At 39.7% G+C, this 17515-nt stretch overlaps 3 protein-coding genes across 3 annotated transcripts in view; 2 read left to right on the top strand and 1 right to left on the bottom strand.

Annotated features, from left to right (window-relative positions):
* Positions 1-17515, bottom strand: part of suclg2 (succinate-CoA ligase GDP-forming subunit beta) — a 127150-nt gene that overhangs the window by 13509 nt on the left and 96126 nt on the right. The window lies entirely within an intron of this gene.
* LOC311074574 (uncharacterized protein) lies at positions 4371-6137 on the top strand (the record flags this gene model as incomplete). The annotated part of the gene is made up of 2 exons (XM_084101280.1): positions 4371-5469; positions 6094-6137. Exons 1-2 carry the CDS (start codon positions 4407-4409, stop codon positions 6135-6137), a joined length of 1107 nt encoding a protein of 368 aa, XP_083957406.1. The 5' UTR covers positions 4371-4406.
* LOC311074637 (uncharacterized protein) lies at positions 6174-8037 on the top strand. The gene is made up of 2 exons (XM_084101362.1): positions 6174-6322; positions 6521-8037. Exon 2 carries the CDS (start codon positions 6577-6579, stop codon positions 7318-7320), a length of 744 nt encoding a protein of 247 aa, XP_083957488.1. The 5' UTR covers positions 6174-6322; positions 6521-6576; the 3' UTR covers positions 7321-8037.

Genomic DNA, 17515 nt, shown 5'->3' with positions numbered 1-17515 from the left:
TTAGCGTGGAATAGGCTATTACACCGCCATTGACAGAAATTTCCAGCTTTTTGTGTTTTCACTGTTATACATTAGGAGGCGCTATTACACATCGTCTGGAAGATTACTGAAGAATCAAAACACATGTAAAGAAGCAGAAACAAGCGATAGCATATTTAATCATGTGCATATGTAAAATAACGTGATCATCAACATGAAACAGCATATAAATCAAAACTGTCTAAAGTTACTGAATGAAATTTCGACCCAGGAGGACTGTGAAGCTTGTTGATATAAATAAACAAAAGTGATATAAATGTTACAAAAGATTTCTATTTTATATAAATGCTGTTCTTTTTAACTTTTTATTCATAAAATAATACTGAAACTGTTTTCAACTTTGACAATAAATCAGCATATTAGAATGATTTCTGAAGGATCATGTGACACTGAAGACTGGAGTAATGATGCTGGAAATTCAGCTTAATCACAGGAAAAAATTACATTTTAAAGTATATTAAACTATAAAACCATTATTTTATATAATATTTCACAATATTACAATTTTTTTCTGTATTTTAGATCTAATAAATGCAGGCTTGATGAGCATAAGAGACTTCTTTGAAAAACATTACAAAATAGTTACGTTTCACAAACTTTTGACCGGTACTGTGCGTATATAAACATACAATGTAAGGTGAATACAAAATATTAATTACAATACATACATAAAAAAAATTAAGAGATAAATCTAGAAGCAAAAAAAAGAATAAAAAGATTTTTAAAAAAAATCAGATTTGTGATGTATTTTCTGTCAACTTAAGACTGAAATACAGGTAGATAATTAATAGTAATTAAAAATTAAAAGGATAAAAGATATATTGAATATATATGAAATGTATGAAGACTTCAGATGCAGATTCCATCTGAAATTTCCTTCTAGAATGATAATTTTTATCAAGCTTGTATGTTTATGTTCAGTTATTTCACTTTAATGGCAATGAAAATGACCTATTAATTGTTATTAAAGTGAAATTACTGAACTTAAACATACGAGCTTGAAAAAATAAAATAAATAAATATATATATATATACACACACATTTAAAAATGAAATAAGTGATTCAAATACAAACAAAGAAGATTAAGATTATAAAAAAAAAAAAAAAAAAAAAAACTGATTTGTGATGTAATTTCCTGTCACATTTGATTGACATCTGGTGCATCATAAGCACTGTTCCCAGGAGCTTTGGGTTTTCACTGACATCAAGCTGGTTCTCTCTACAGTCCTCACACTGGCACTAGAGGGCAGCACAGATCCAAGAGCAACAGCAAAGAGTCTCATTCTCCAAACAATAGCATCTCCAGAAGCAGCATATTTTTCAATTCGGCCTTTATTGTGCAGTCATATATCTTCCAGTCATGTGTTTCCTATTGACATCTATGTTTATTAATGATACAGGAGGCATGATTTATGCTTTCTCGCACATGAGTAAATGCTGCTTCGCAAAAATATAGTGCACTTCGCTCAAACTGCCAGTGGGATTTAGAATGAAAAAGAACAAACGCGATAGAAACTGTCAGAGGTGCAGGATCTTGTTTTCTCATTTTAAAATTTTTTTTTTTTAAAACAAACTCGTTTCATTTCACCGTTGGAATGTCGGACTACACCTCCAGGCTTGCACATTCTGAAGCAAATTTCAAGCATATTAAATTAATGTTAAAGTGGAGCACACGCAACACAGCTTAAATAAAAGCAGGCTTTGCTTATGACAGTGAGATGAAAAGGACGGCTGAATGTATTACAGGTAATCACGCTAAGTGGCAGAACATAGAATACAGTGTATTGATCTAGAAAATAACTTTTGTGTATATGCTTAACATGAAGCTTCTTACTCTTGAGTTTGCTGGTGTTAGTGGTCCACGTAGATAACACATCAATTTTTGCTTTTTATAGCTACAATGACCCAATTCATCTACTCATTGCTGTGCACAAGCTCAAATCATATCAATTTATAACCAATCAAGCTAAGTAATGATTAAATCCAACATGTTTAATAAATGAAAATAAGCAGTACAATACAGCAGCACAAAGGATGCTTTAGAGTAGAGCTTTGAAAACATCATGTCATCTGTACTCCTAAATGATACAAAGAAACAAACAAAAATAAGTTCAGAAATTAAGTTATGTGTAATAATGTGAAATGACACAGGGAAAAAGTATTGAACACATGAAGAAAGGGAGGCACAAAAAGGCATGGAAAGCCAAGACAACTGCTGAAAACTTACAGTAATTAAAAAGCAATCCAGCCCCCTGTCAGTGGAAATTAATAACAGCTGGTTCAGTCCCAAATGATGGCCTACAAAAAGGTCTCATTGCCAAGGTGTCACACAAGACACATCTCATGATGGGTAAAAGCAAAGAGCTGTCTCAAGACCTTCGCAACCTAATTGTTGCAAAACATAATGATGGCATTGGTTATAGGCGCCATTCTAAGTCTCTGAATGGTCCAGTGAGCTAGCCTGGATGCCAGCCGAACTTAGCCCCGCCCACAAATTTTTTAGGTCGGGAAGTTCGGTCTGGACTCGTTCCGTTGAGGAGCTATTATGCCCGAACAAAAATTGTTCGGACCAATCAAATTGTCAGGGCGGGCTTTATACGATGATGGACAGATGAGCAACGGTAACGTAATCATCCACGTCATCAACGAGCGCTTGGGTTGAATTTAAATGACTGCCGCTGAAGAATTGAGATTTCACGAGTTCACGCTTACAAATAAGTCAGATAGAATAAATGCATATTTGGCGTGCTGTCTGAGGAGAGGGAGAGTGCTCGGTATTCGGCCGAACCCAAAGTACTCCCCCCGTATTCCTGGCTGTGGAAGAACAAGCCGAGAGTGAGTGGAGGGATGCTGAAAACTGTCAAGGAATGTTAGGTGAGTTGACAGAGTGAATAAATATATGCTTCCTCTCATGCTGATAGTGTAGACCGTAGACAGTTGATTGGATTGATTATTTGAATGTGCTCCTCCTGAACTTTGTTTATAAAACATCATGTGTAGATTCCGCCATCGCGTCTGTTATAGAAGATATCGACAGCGCATTAATTTTAAAAGAGGAACAGAGAACCGCGATCGGAAACATGAATGAAAAACATACGTCACTTACTCCGTTGCTCTGATTGGTTGTAGGTCTATCCAATTGAGTGCAGAGGCATTTTTTTTCCTGGTTCGGTTGAAACACGCCCCATAATCAAAGCTCAATGGAGCAGTATCAGACTCACATTCTGACTAGAATCTGAGTATGACGACGTCAGGCTACCAGTGAGCACTTTTGGGGCCATAATACGGAAGTGGAATGACAATAATTTCACCATAAATTTGCCTCGACCAGTGCTCCTCGCAAGATTTCTGATAGAGGAGTGAAAAGAATAATCAGAAGAGTTGTCCAAGAGCCAACACCAAGTTGTATGGTGTTTTTAGGGTAATGTGCACTGCCATTTCTCCTCCAAATATGGTGTGTATTATGGCATCCAAACAGTTCAATTTTGCTCTCATGTGACCACACTATATTCTCCCAGTATTTCACTGGCTTTTCCAAATGTTGTGCAGCAAACTTTAAATGAGCTTCAACATGCTTTTTTTTCAGTAATGGAGTCTTGCGTGGTGAGCGTGCATACAGGCCATGGCGGTGGAGTGCATTACTTGCTGTTTTCTTTGAGACAACAGTACCTGCTATCTGCAGGTCTTTTTGAAGCTCTCCACAAGTGATCCTTGGCTCTTGGACAACTCTTCTGATTATTCTTTTCACTCCTCTATCAGAAATCTTGCGAGGAGCACTGGTCAAGGCAAATTTGTGCGAGGAGCACTGGTCAAGGCAAGGACCAGCGAGCAGCACGCAAGAGACACAACGAGAGCGCGCAAGTGTTTTTTTCTAGAATACTCTGTTCTCCTGTTATTTCAGTGCTGTATTTTAATCGAGGTAAGGCCATCTTCGATTCTCTGCTTATTTTGTATTTTTAACTTCACATAATTCTGTATTTTAGTTAGACGCGCTGCTTTATTTAACATAAAGCCGCGAGTGATGATAATTATTATTGCAGTCTAATTTGCACTTAAGCCGTTGCTCCTATTGCAGTTTCGTCTTGGCACATTTTCGCGTTATTCAGACTTAATTGCCCAACCGAAACAGCTGTACTCACTCAAGCGGTGAAAGCATTATCTGTATATCTGTGTAATTTGCGCGCTGTCGCGGAAGCGTCAGCGGAAGCGTTCAGCTCTCGTGTTCAGCCTCCTCGTGTGAAGACCGACTCGGGTAAAGACCATCGACTCTACCTGCGCGACCGAGCAAGGACACCAGAAAGGCACTTAAGTATCTCCTTTTCCCTTTTCCTTCACTCTTTTTATCTTATTGTTCACCTTAATCAACATGTGCTTTCAATACATTACTGTTATCTCTCGGCAACGCCCTTTCATCACGCGCAAAAGGCAGCGCAATACTGCCAATCTGCGTCCCATTCTCTCATCCGCACACACTCCTCTCTCTCTTTCCGTGGGTCTATGGAATTCCCAGTCAGCAGTCAATAAAGCTGACTTCATTCCAGCCTTTGCATCTCATTCTACTCTTAATATCTTGGGCTTGACTGAGACCTGGATTCGTCCAGAAGACTCAGCAACCCCCGCTGCTCTCTCTAGCAATTTCTCCTTCTCTCACTCCCCTCGCCAGTCTGGGAGAGGTGGGGGTACAGGGCTCCTCGTTTCTAACAATTACAAATACTCTGCGCTCTCTTCTCTATGCAACAACAACTCATTTGAATATCATGCTATTACACTCACAACTCCCATTAAGATCCATATTGTAGTCATTTATCGTCCCCCAGGTCAGCTGGGTAACTTTGTGGATGAGCTGGATGTGCTGCTGTCCACTTTCCCTGAGGACGGCACCCCACTTCTAGTCTTTGGTGACTTCAACATCCATCTCGACAAGCCGTATGCAGCAGACTTCATCTCTCTCCTAGCCTCTTTCGATCTCACACAACTCATCACCACAGGTACTCACAAATCAGGCAACCAACTGGACCTGGTTTACACACGCAACTGCACCACAGACAACATCTTGGTGAGACCTCTCCATGTTTCAGATCATTTCCTCATTACTTTCAGTCTACAACTCTCTACGCCTGCACCACCAACCCCACCACCAGTCACTTTCAGGCGAAACCTGCGCTCACTTTCCCCCTCCCATCTTTCCTCTACCGTCTCATCTTCTCTTCCCCCACCCTCACAATTCTCATCTCTGGATGTGAATACCGCAACGGATACCCTATGCTCCACTCTAACCTCTTCTCTAGACATTATCTGCCCTCTCTCCTCCAGGCCAGCACGCGCCACTCCCTCTAACCCCTGGTTATCTGAGGTTCTTAGGGAACACCGGACCGAACTCAGGGCAGCGGAGAGGAAATGGCACAAATCAAAAGACGCATCTGACCTGAGTATGTATCAATCTCTCCTCTCTTCCTTTTCTGTTGATGTTCATGCTGCAAAATCCTCATACTTCCACAACAAGATCAACAACTCCTCCAACACACGATTACTCTTCAAGACATTCAACTCTCTCCTCTCTCCTCTGTCCACCTCCACCACCACCCGCCTCCTCCTTAACTGCTGACGATTTTGCGATCTTCTTCACCAACAAAACAACATCTATCAGCAGTCAGTTCTCAGCTCCTCACACACAGGAACCCAGACCGACCCCTTCCACAGCCAACATCCCTCTGTCCTCCTTTTCTCCACTAACCGAGGAAGAAGTATCTACACTTCTCCTCTCCAGTCACCCTACCACCTGCCCTCTAGACCCCATCCCCTCACACCTTCTACAAGCCATCTCTCCCACACTTCTACCATCACTCACACACATCATCAACTCATCCCTCCATACTGGCATTTTCCCTACAGCATTCAAGCAAGCTCGGGTTACTCCACTGCTTAAAAAACCAACGCTAAACACATCATTTGTAGAACATTACAGACCTATCTCTCTTCTACCATTCATTGCGAAGACACTTGAAAGAGCTGTTTTCAACCAAGTAACATCCTTTCTGTCTCTCAACAACCAGCTGGATGTCAACCAATCCGGCTTCAAGAAAGGGCATTCTACTGAGACTGCATTACTGTTTGTCACAGAAGCCCTACGGATCGCAAAAGCTGCTTCCAAATCTTCAGTCCTCATCCTCCTGGATCTGTCTGCTGCCTTCGACACTGTGAATCATCAAATCCTTCTGTCCAGCCTCTCATCACTGGGCATCACAGGAACTTCACTCCACTGGTTTGAGTCCTATCTCACAGGTAGGTCCTTCAAGGTCGCATGGAGAGGCGAGGTATCCAGAGCACATCAACTGACCACAGGGGTTCCCCAGGGTTCAGTTCTTGGTCCCCTCCTCTTCTCCATCTACACCACATCACTGGGACACATCATACAAGCACACGGCTTCTCCTACCACTGCTATGCTGATGACACAAAGCTCTTCCTCTCGTTTCAACCAGATGACCCCACAGTAGCTGCACGGATCTCAAGCTGCCTGGCGGACATCTCGACGTGGATGAAGGAACATCACCTGCAGCTCAACTTGGCAAAGACTGAGCTTCTCGTCCTCCCTGCCAATCCGTCTCTACAGCACAACTTCACTATCCAGCTAGAGTCATCATCAATCACCCCATCAAGGTCGGTGAGAAATCTTGGAGTAACGTTTGATGACCAGCTGTCCTTCACAGATCACATTTCAAAGACAGCTCGATCATGCAGGTTTGCACTGCACAACATCAGGAAGTTCAGGCCTTTACTAACAGAGCATGCAACACAACTTCTCGTCCAGGCCCTGGTCATTTCTAGGCTTGACTACTGTAATGCTCTTCTGGCCGGACTTCTAGCATGTGCAACTAAACCCCTACAGATGATCCAAAATGCTGCAGCTCGTCTTGTCTTCAACGAGCCAAAGAGGGCCCACGTCACTCCTCTGTTCATCTCACTGCACTGGCTACCTCTCACTGCTCGCATCAAGTTCAAGGCATTGACGCTTGCTTACAGATCTATCACAGGCTCAGCTCCCTCCTACTTTCACTCACTCCTCCGTGTCTACATCCCTACCAGAAGCCTACGATCGGCCAACGAGCGACGTCTCGTGGTTCCATCCCAGAAAGCCACAAAATCACTTTCCAGAACATTCTCATTCACAGTTCCATGCTGGTGGAACGCTCTCCCCTCCCTCATCCGGAATGCAGAATCCCTGACAACCTTCAAAAAACATCTGAAAACCCATCTCTTCCGTGAGCACTTAACCACATAATAAAAAAAAATAAAAAAATAAAAAAAAAACCTCTAAACCTCACTTATCGGGCTTATGCTACTCTGAATAATGCCTGAACTTTGTATCTTGAGCACTTCTTGCGCTGCTTTTTGTTTTTTGCCTCTTCATGATGACTCGCTTAATCTAGTCCTACTTTGTAAGTCGCTTTGGATAAAAGCGTCTGCTAAATGACTAAATGTAAATGTAAATGTAAATTTATGGTGAAATTATTGTCTTTCCAGTTCCGTATTATGGCCCCAAAAGTGCTCACTGGACCATTCAGAAGCTTAGAATGGCGCCTATAACCAATGCCATCATTATGTTTTGCAACAATTAGGTTGTGAAGGTCTTGAGACAGCTCTTTGCTTTTACCCATCATGAGATGTGTCTTGTGTGACACCTTGGCAATGAGAACTTTTTGTAGGCCATCATTTGGGACTGAACCAGCTGTTATTAATTTCCACTGACAGGGGGCTGGATTGCTTTTTAATTACTGTAAGTTTTCAGCAGTTGTCTTGGCTTTCCATGCCTTTTTGCGCCTCCCTTTCTTCATGTGTTCAATACTTTTTCCCTGTGTCATTTCACATTATTACACATAACTTAATTTCTGAACTTATTTTTGTTTGTTTCTTTGTATGTATGGCTTACTTGGGTTGTTACCAACATCTGGTGAAAATGTCATGTCAATAGCACCTTTGGAAATATATTTACTGAGAAAAATTATGACGTGTTCAATACTTATTTCCCCCGCTGTATATATATGTATATGTATATGTATATGTATATATATATATATATATATGTGTGTGTATATGTATATATATGTATATGTATATGTATATATGTATATGTATATATGTATATGTATATGTATATGTATATATATATATATATATATATATATATATATATATATATATATATATATATATATATACAGTGCAATGCATAAGTGAATACACCCATGCTAAAGTTGACTAAAAAGAGGAATAAAAAATCATATTTTGGAAATTGAACTTAATGCCTTAATTTAAAAAATTAGGAAAAATCCAACCTTTAAGGACACCAATTTTCTTTGTGAATGAATAATGTATCGTAAATAAATAAATGTTCTTCCTTAAAATACATGGTGCATAAGTGAGTACACCCCTATGTTAAATTCCCATAGAGGCAGGCAGATTTTTATTTTTAAGTATTTTTTTAAAAAATTTTTTAGGATACTATGCATCCTGATAAAGTTCCCTTGGCCTTTGGAATTAAAATAGCCCCACATCATCACATAGCCTTCACCATACCTAGAGATTGGCATGATTTTATTTCAGTTAGCCTAAAAGCTAGTTTGATTTGCATTGAGAGATGATCTTATGGAAAGTACCCCATGCCAATCTCTAGGTATGGTGAAGGCTATGTGATGATGTGGGGCTATTTTAATTCCAAAGGCCAAGGGAACTTTATCAGGATGCATAGTATCCTAAAAAAAAAAAAAAAAAAAAAACTTAAAAAAAAAAATCTGCCTGCCTCTATGGGAATTTAACATAGGGGTGTACTCACTTATGCACCATGTATTTTAAGGAAGAACATTTATTTATTTACGATACATTATTCATTCACAAAGAAAATTGGTGTCCTTAAAGGTTGGATTTTTCCTAATTTTTTTAATTAAGGCATTAAGTTCAATTTCCAAAATATGATTTTTTATTCCTCTTTTTAGTCAACTTTAGCATGGGTGTATTCACTTATGCATTGCACTGCATATATATATATATATATATATACAGTGAGGAAAATAAGTATTTGAACACCCTGCTATTTTGCAAGTTCTCCCACTTAGAAATCATGGAGGGGTCTGAAATTGTCATCGTAGGTGCATGTCCACTGTGAGAGACATAATCTAAAAAAAAAAAATCCAGAAATCACAATGTATGATTTTTTAACTATTTATTTGTATGATACAGCTGCAAATAAGTATTTGAACACCTGAGAAAATCAATGTTAATATTTGGTACAGTAGCCTTTGTTTGCAATTACAGAGGTCAAACGTTTCCTGTAGTTTTTCACCAGGTTTGCACACACTGCAGGAGGGATTTTGGCCCACTCCTCCACACAGATCTTCTCTAGATCAGTCAGGTTTCTGGGCTGTCGCTGAGAAACACGGAGTTTGAGCTCCCTCCAAAGATTCTCTATTGGGTTTAGGTCTGGAGACTGGCTAGGCCACGCCAGAACCTTGATATGCTTCTTACAGAGCCACTGCTTGGTTATCCTGGCTGTGTGCTTCGGGTCATTGTCATGTTGGAAGACCCATCCTCGACCCATCTTCAATGCTCTAACTGAGGGAAGGAGGTTGTTCCCCAAAATCTCGCAATACATGGGCCCGGTCATCCTCTCCTTAATACAGTGCAGTCGCCCTGTCCCATGTGCAGAAAAACACCCCCAAAGCATGATGCTACCACCCCCATGCTTCACAGTAGGGATGGTGTTCTTGGGATGGTACTCATCATTCTTCTTCCTCCAAACACGTTTAGTGGAATTATGACCAAAAAGTTCTATTTTGGTCTCATCTGACCACATGACTTTCTCCCATGACTCCTCTGGATCATCCAAATGGTCATTGGCAAACTTAAGACGGGCCTTGACATGTGCTGGTTAAAGCAGGGGAACCTTCCGTGCCATGCATGATTTCAAACCATGACGTCTTAGTGTATTACCAACAGTAACCTTGGAAACGGTGGTCCCAGCTCTTTTCAGGTCATTGACCAGCTCCTCCCGTGTAGTTCTGGGCTGATTTCTCACCTTTCTTAGGATCATTGAGACCCCACGAGGTGAGATCTTGCATGGAGCCCCAGTCCGAGGGAGATTGACAGTCATGTTTAGCTTCTTCCATTTTCTAATGATTGCTCCAACAGTGGACCTTTTTTCACCAAGCTGCTTGGCAATTTCCCCGTAGCCCTTTCCAGCCTTGTGGAGGTGTACAATTTTGTCTCTAGTGTCTTTGGACAGCTCTTTGGTCTTGGCCATGTTAGTAGTTGGATTCTTACTGATTGTATGGGGTGGACAGGTGTCTTTATGCAGCTAACGACCTCAAACAGGTGCATTTAATTTAGGATAATAAATGGAGTGGAGGTGTATATTTTAAAGGCAGACTAACAGGCCTTTGAGGGTCAGAATTCTAGCTGATAGACAGGTGTTCAAATACTTATTTGCAGCTGTATCATACAAATAAATAGTTAAAAAATCATACATTGTGATTTCTGGATTTTTTTTTTAGATTATGTCTCTCACAGTGGACATGAACCTACGATGACAATTTTAGACCCCTCCATGATTTCCAAGTGGGAGAACTTGCAAAATAGCAGGGTGTTCAAATACTTATTTTCCTCACTGTATATATATATATATATATATATATATATATATATATATATATATATATGTGTGTATATATATGTATATGCATATATGTGTATATGTGTGTATATATATATATATATATATATATATATATATATATATATATATATATATATGCATTTTGAAGGTTTTTCTGCATCAAAATAAGCAGAAGGGTGGCTCAAATAGTAACAAGCTCTCTTAAACAAAGTATACCATCTCAGCTACTCTCAAAGTTGTTTGTTTGCAATGCATTATCCGTGAGTGGGTCTAGCTGTGAGCAACTGCATCAGTACATTGTCTTTGTCTGTTTTCCCTTTTAAGTAAGCAGCCTACTTTTGACTAGGCCTTTTCATCTTTATTTGCTTTGGAGTATCTTTTGTTTCAGGGAACGTTCTCTGTGACACGATACAGCTCTGGCGTTGGCAGCGGGTTTGTCAATAGCTTTTACACTCACTGCACCCACTGGTCAGTCATTAGTTTCATCCAACATACTCTGTGATGTGTTTTATAGCCTTGGAACAAAAATCCCAAAAACAAGATGAAACAAAAGCAGTTTGGTTTAAAAAAGGAGGCAAATTCTGATTAACACGCCGCCCATTAGAAATACCGTTGTGGCACTATCAGCGCCAGGACGCCTGTGGTGTGGTCGGGCAACGCTGGCATTATCTACCAACCGCACATTGGCAGCTGTGCTCCCAGAGAAAAGGGTGTCTACCCCTGTTGACCAGCGCTAATCAATCCGCGCAAGTGCATCTGTCTTTTGTTAAGGCCTAACAGATTGTGCTAAAGGAGTGAAAACGTTCGTCTCTCTGTACCCTATTAGCGCAATTGTTCTAGTTTATCTACGCGATGCAGGCTTCGCGCGCTAGCTTTTGAATGCTGTCTCACCTCAGTCTCATTTTTTGATGTGGAATGCTTCAATAAGCCAGAGGTCAAAGGTTAAAACCCAACATTTTCAAATAAAGGGGCGGCTGACAGCCGTCATCAATCTGAAAAAAGGAGTGGAGGGCAATTGTTTGTTTTAGCACATTAGAGCACCAGAATAATGGCGTTTCTGTAGGTGTGTAATAGATGGATATCTTGCAGATTGCCTCCTTAGCATTACGTATTACCAGTCCGAGCATGAATACAAAAGACTCCTGACACTTTTTAGGAAAAACAGCATGTTATCAGAGCTGGGAAACACTTCTGATGGACAAAATGCTTCAATATGTGCCATTTGAACAGCTTGGGCTTCACATCTCCTCATATCAGTCACCCAAACTTGGCATAATCATACAGATATGAAAAAAATATTCAAATATTTTGGCGAAGTGTAAGCTCAGTGACAGAAATGCCAGTTCCGTCGATAAGAAAGTTAATATGTTTTTTTTTTTTTTTTTGGTATCTCCGTCTTTTGGCTTTCTTCATTTGGCACAATCTTATCGAATCTAGAGGCTATTTTCCCCCTTCTGCTAATCCATTGCCAGTGGTTCTGTCGTTCCTCTGGAGCAAAGAGAAAGGAAAAAAGGGACGGGAGGATAGAAAGACGTGGTTTGGTCCCGGGCTGTTATTGAGGGCTCAGATTGGGCCTGGCACAGGGGATAAGAGAGAAATAATTATCCAGCCTGCTGAAGCATGACAGCTTCTCTCTTCACCCAGAGTGAAGGAGATGAAGCATTATGACAAAAATCAGCTTGCAAAACACAGACAAATCTTGACACCGCCATTCCAAGTATCACTTCGTGTTAGGAGACACTTGAGAACTGCCGGTGGACTTTTCTTGATTGACAGATTTTGACAGGATCTTTCTTCCGGCTTGTGGCTGGAGCTGGAGGTATCAAATGCTTCTTGGTCAACATAAGTTTCAGGATGTCCGGATGCATAAAAAAGGAGAAACGTTTGAATTTTGGGATTGTCCATCTTTCTCCAAAAACACAGCTTCATGATGGTGGCACACGGATCCCTTTATTAGGGCTCTTTGATTTCCAAAGGTGATGCAGAAAATGAGGACGAAATAATGAAATTGAGACATTCACATGGAATATACAGTAAAATGCAGAATGGCATGAAATTTGAAAACTTTTGGATGTATAATTGAAATGTAGGGCTGTTCATTTATTCAAATTGAATATTAAATCACAAAAAGACAGCTATTTAAATAGGTCTCTGTGAATGAGAGGTTTAGTTGCGTCTACTGAACATACTGAAGCAAGAGTGACGCTCATGGTTTCAGCATCTGTTGTTTCACCATATGAGGACAATCCACATGAACTTTATCTCCAGAGCTGCTTTGAGAGTTCCCTTCACACACATTTCACTCCTCAAACTATTGTCATATCATCTTCAAACAAAAAACGGACTGAAAAGTCCAAAACCCATCAAATTATATTTTATTTAACTTGAAGAAACTGTGACAGAAGTGTATTACTATTGTGCAGTAGAATGCAGATCTCAAAGTATTAATAAAAATAAAAGTATTACAACTTTTTTTAAGGAATATTACATTTTTTTCTTCCATGTTTTTATTTGAACTGTAAACCTCTTTTGTGCAGCACTTTGTTTGCCAGAAATAAAAGGAACTACATTTTCAGTAACATTTTTAAATGTTAAAAGATGATTAAATTGCGAGTGTTTTGTGTTTTTTTTTAATACCACTGCTTTTGAAATCCACAAAAACTAAAACAAATGCAGAATTTCTGTAAAAAAAGTTTTATTAAATTGTTAATTTTTTATGAATTCAATTCATTAGTCATGCTTTTTTATTATTAAGATGTACTGAAACCATTAAAACAGAAACCATGGAATTCATAGGGCCCGACTTTTCCCTGAAAGTCCCTCAAAGAATCTCTCTTCTCCGTAGAGACGGCTCTCTCGAAACACGTGCCGTTTTCTCTCAAAGATCCAGCAAATCGACAGCGGCTACCCTACATTGCTAACGTCTTTTATCTCCCGTACCACGTGAAGTTGCAGTCAGACACGCGCCTGTTCTCTCCATCTTTCCGAGAAAGAAAAGAAACCAATCAAAGCAGAAATGGATTTGTAGACATTGACTGGGAGGGGAGGGGGGGGGGGGGTTTGCAGTGTGTCCTCGTGAATTGAAACCTTGCGTCGGCTGTATCCGCTTCAAGGTCTGCATCTCTTGTGCCTTAGTGGAGGGGTTGTGAACTGTGACAACTACCGTTTCAGGTTGAAGCATATCAGAGATGAGCTAGACCATCCTTTCAGATGGGACGTCATTCTATTCTCTCTCATCAAACAGGACTCAATACTGTCTATACAGAGAAGGACAGACTGAGTTTTATGAGGACGTGAACACATAAAAAGTTACAAACAAACGCATGCGTAAACTCTTCAGACAATGTCAGTAACAAGTTTCAGCAGTTGGTTAAAAAGTAAACTATCATTTCTGTGAGCTTTGTTCAAGGTAAATGTACGTGTCTTTTAAAAACTTGGAGACTCCAAAAGAACACCTAATGTCCAAATTATATAAGGAGTCCATTTAATTCATACATTTACGCACAACAAAGCACACACGAAAACATTACAGAACAAAACTTTTCAGAATTCAGTGTACAGTATGTGTACATTTCAACAGCAAAGAGCTGGTTTAGAGCTTTTTAGAGCCATTAGTGGTGTCCGAAACCATAGTGGACGTTATTGAGTGCACTCATTCAATCCCGATGTACGCTCAACGGCTGTGCGAATTCGCTCAGTCGTTTTCATTCATTTCTTTAAGTGAACTGTATTAGTGGACTAACATAGGGAATAGTGATTGAGGGTTTAGGGAGCGATTTCGGATTCAGCCTATGTCTCACTTGTGGACTTTCTTCGCGAGAGCTCCCTCCAGTGTCGAGTATGAATGAAAAAAATACATGTGAGAGTTCAGCGTTTCATAATGCTCAAATTGCCCTATTTTGGGTAAAAGAAAACACAACAAAAATATTCATCTCTAAAGATATTTGAAGTAAACACGATAATCCCTAAGTTTTTATCCGAATGAGCACACTTTTGGACTAAAAGCCTCAAGCAATGTAAATATAACAAGACACAGAAAGGCGTCAGCAGTTAACAAGTTAATGTAATTTTTCCATTAATATAACAAAACTGTTGATCGGCAAGTCCTGTAGACTGGGGTGTCTAATAGAGTCATTTTCTCTAAATCCAAAAAACTCCCATACTGGCAAGCTTACTTTTTTTGGAGTGTGGGTAGAGATGCTCCACAATGTTAACACAATATTGATATTTCATGTTTTGAATGTCACGGTTTTCGTCAATACTGGTATACTGGTTTTGAAATATTATTGGTCCAAGATTCTGCTCAAATATGTGTACATACATAATCAGTGTGTACAGAAAGAAGACTGGAGAACCTGTCATGTCATGCCTGGTTAGGACACCATGGCTTTTGCCGCCTGGCTTAAAGGGGCTATAAAACATACTGCCGTCTCTATGTGTGTGTGAGCTCCTGTATGCCTTTAAGTCCTTTTATGTTTCTTCTAGAATTTTCTAATCAGACCGCCTATAAAAAAATATATAAAAAAAGAAGATAAAAGATGCACGCGAATGCTCATCACAGCTCAATTTAAAACCTGATGTTGGATGCAGGCTCATTTATGAGAGAAATCTGAAGGTCTCAAAGGTCTCGGAAGACAATGTGCTGCAGATATAGAGGGAAATGGAAAACTGATAAAAAAAACAAAACAAAAAACACACACACTACAGGCCCCAGTATACTCACGGTGAATATCTTTTTCGTTCTTCGCTTAGGGGTAAAACGAAGTTCAAAATATGTGACCAGCAATAAACTTAGCAAAAATCTGACGCTGCCAACACTGCTGAGAGCGACGTTTAGATGAATATGTAAATAATGTGCTGCATGCTTTTCTCTCAATAACAAAATGAACACACAACAAAACTGAGAAAACAACAAGCATTTAAATAAACGCAGGGGTGTCAAACTCATTTTCACTGAGGGCCACTTCAGCATTATGGCTGCCCTCAAAGGGCCGGTTGTAACTGTAAGACTGTAAAATGTTACTACTCCTTAACATATTGTTAAATAATTGTCTCTTTATTTGATTATTACTTATTTAAGTTACAAATATTATATATGCATTTGCAGGGGCGTTTCTAGGTTTTAAAAACATCAGGGGCTGAGCCCGAAACATCAGGGGAGGGTAAATTTGGATTTCTCTGCCCTACATTTGTGCATTTTAAGGTGTTTGAATGCCAACAAAATTGGATAACAATAACTTTAAAAGCATGTCAATGGGCAGTAGCATAAATTATTTGTCAAGCAGATAACAGATTCTTAAACATTAGAATCAGTTTAAATGTCGCAATGAATGATCCACACTACAAAATGGAAATGCAGAATGTTTCTGCTTATTGTTGACAATACACAATCGCATATTCCAAACAGGAATGGCCTTAAATGAGAAATCTTTCAAGGATTATTTTGCATAGATGTTACATTTCAATCAAACACCAGTGCAATCTTTTTGTGTCCAGAGGCAAATGAGCAATTTATATTAGCATTAATGATTGGTTTCAGCAACTTGTTTCTTTCATGAGTTAATCAATGTTTTTGGCACTAATCAGTTCAATTAAAGTTCAATTGTTCACTCATAAAGACAGTCACTTGTCGCCACCTACTGGCTTAATGATGCAAGTCAAATGGTGAAAAGGTTGATACTGGTGCCTATATTAAAATAATATTAAATATCAATATTCAGTTCTTTATTCAGTTCTATGCAGCAGAAACAGATTTCGTTTTTGACCAATTGTCAAAATAAAGTATAGTCCTACAAGCTATTATTATCAGAGCATGTGAGCAGATAGCAGGGAGAGGTCCAGTGAACGAGAGTATAGCGCCATTTTACCAGTGTTGCTCAGCACGGCTATACACACCATGTTACAGTTGTGCATCTTCGGAAGCGGAGCCGCTCGCAAAGTCACAAAACATGCTGAGCCAGAGTGAAACCAGATCGCCGAACACGGAGGGGCGGGGCGGCGTCCCCAAAAACCTAAAATACAATTTCCTGCCGAAAATTTTCATCAGCCTAAATTTCGGTGCATCCCTAATTTTAAGACAATCATATGCTCTCGCCCGCGGGCCTTGAGTTTGACATGTGAAATAAAGCATAAGAAAAGCATCTGATCATAGCAACGTACATGTTTGCACGAGCTCTGCAATTCAGCACTCTAGTAAAGTCACGACACGTTTATGTATATAGCACTTTATACAATAGATTGCTTAAAATCAAGCAGTTTTACTGTATTAAACATGAAAACCAGTGTCAGTGTCTCCTTTCATCAGAAGTACAACTTCATTTTCTACTATAAAGCAGCTCCTCCAGTGTGTTCATGTTTTCACTCGCTTTCACACGCCTTACCTCGACGGACTGAACAGGAGGATTGAATCAGAGAAGAGTTCACCGTAAAAGACGGCGTAGACCTTCCGCGCACACCTATCTATTACATAATCGCCATGGATCAATGGTAGCACGAAGGCGTTTACCAGCCGGAGCGAACTTTTCCGGAAAGTTTGCTTTGGCAAGCTGTTTTGAACTCCCAAAACGTACTCCAAACAAACTTCGTTAAAGCCTGATTTTGATCGAAATGACGTCACATTAGTGCGATCTTCGTTTCGCTTGAAGTACACTACTGTGCAAAAGTCTTAGGCACGTCAGTATTTTCACCCCCCAAACAATGGCTTCATTTATATCTTCAGCTGTAGTATGTCAGTAGGAAAACAATCATTTTGCCATGAATCGTAATAATCCAGTGAGATTTTTGACATTCAAATACATGAAGAATATAC

Source organism: Abramis brama, assembly GCF_963993115.1.
Source record: "Abramis brama genome assembly, chromosome: 23".
NCBI lineage: Eukaryota > Metazoa > Chordata > Actinopteri > Cypriniformes > Leuciscidae > Abramis > Abramis brama.
This window is presented reverse-complemented; position numbering and strand designations above follow the sequence as displayed.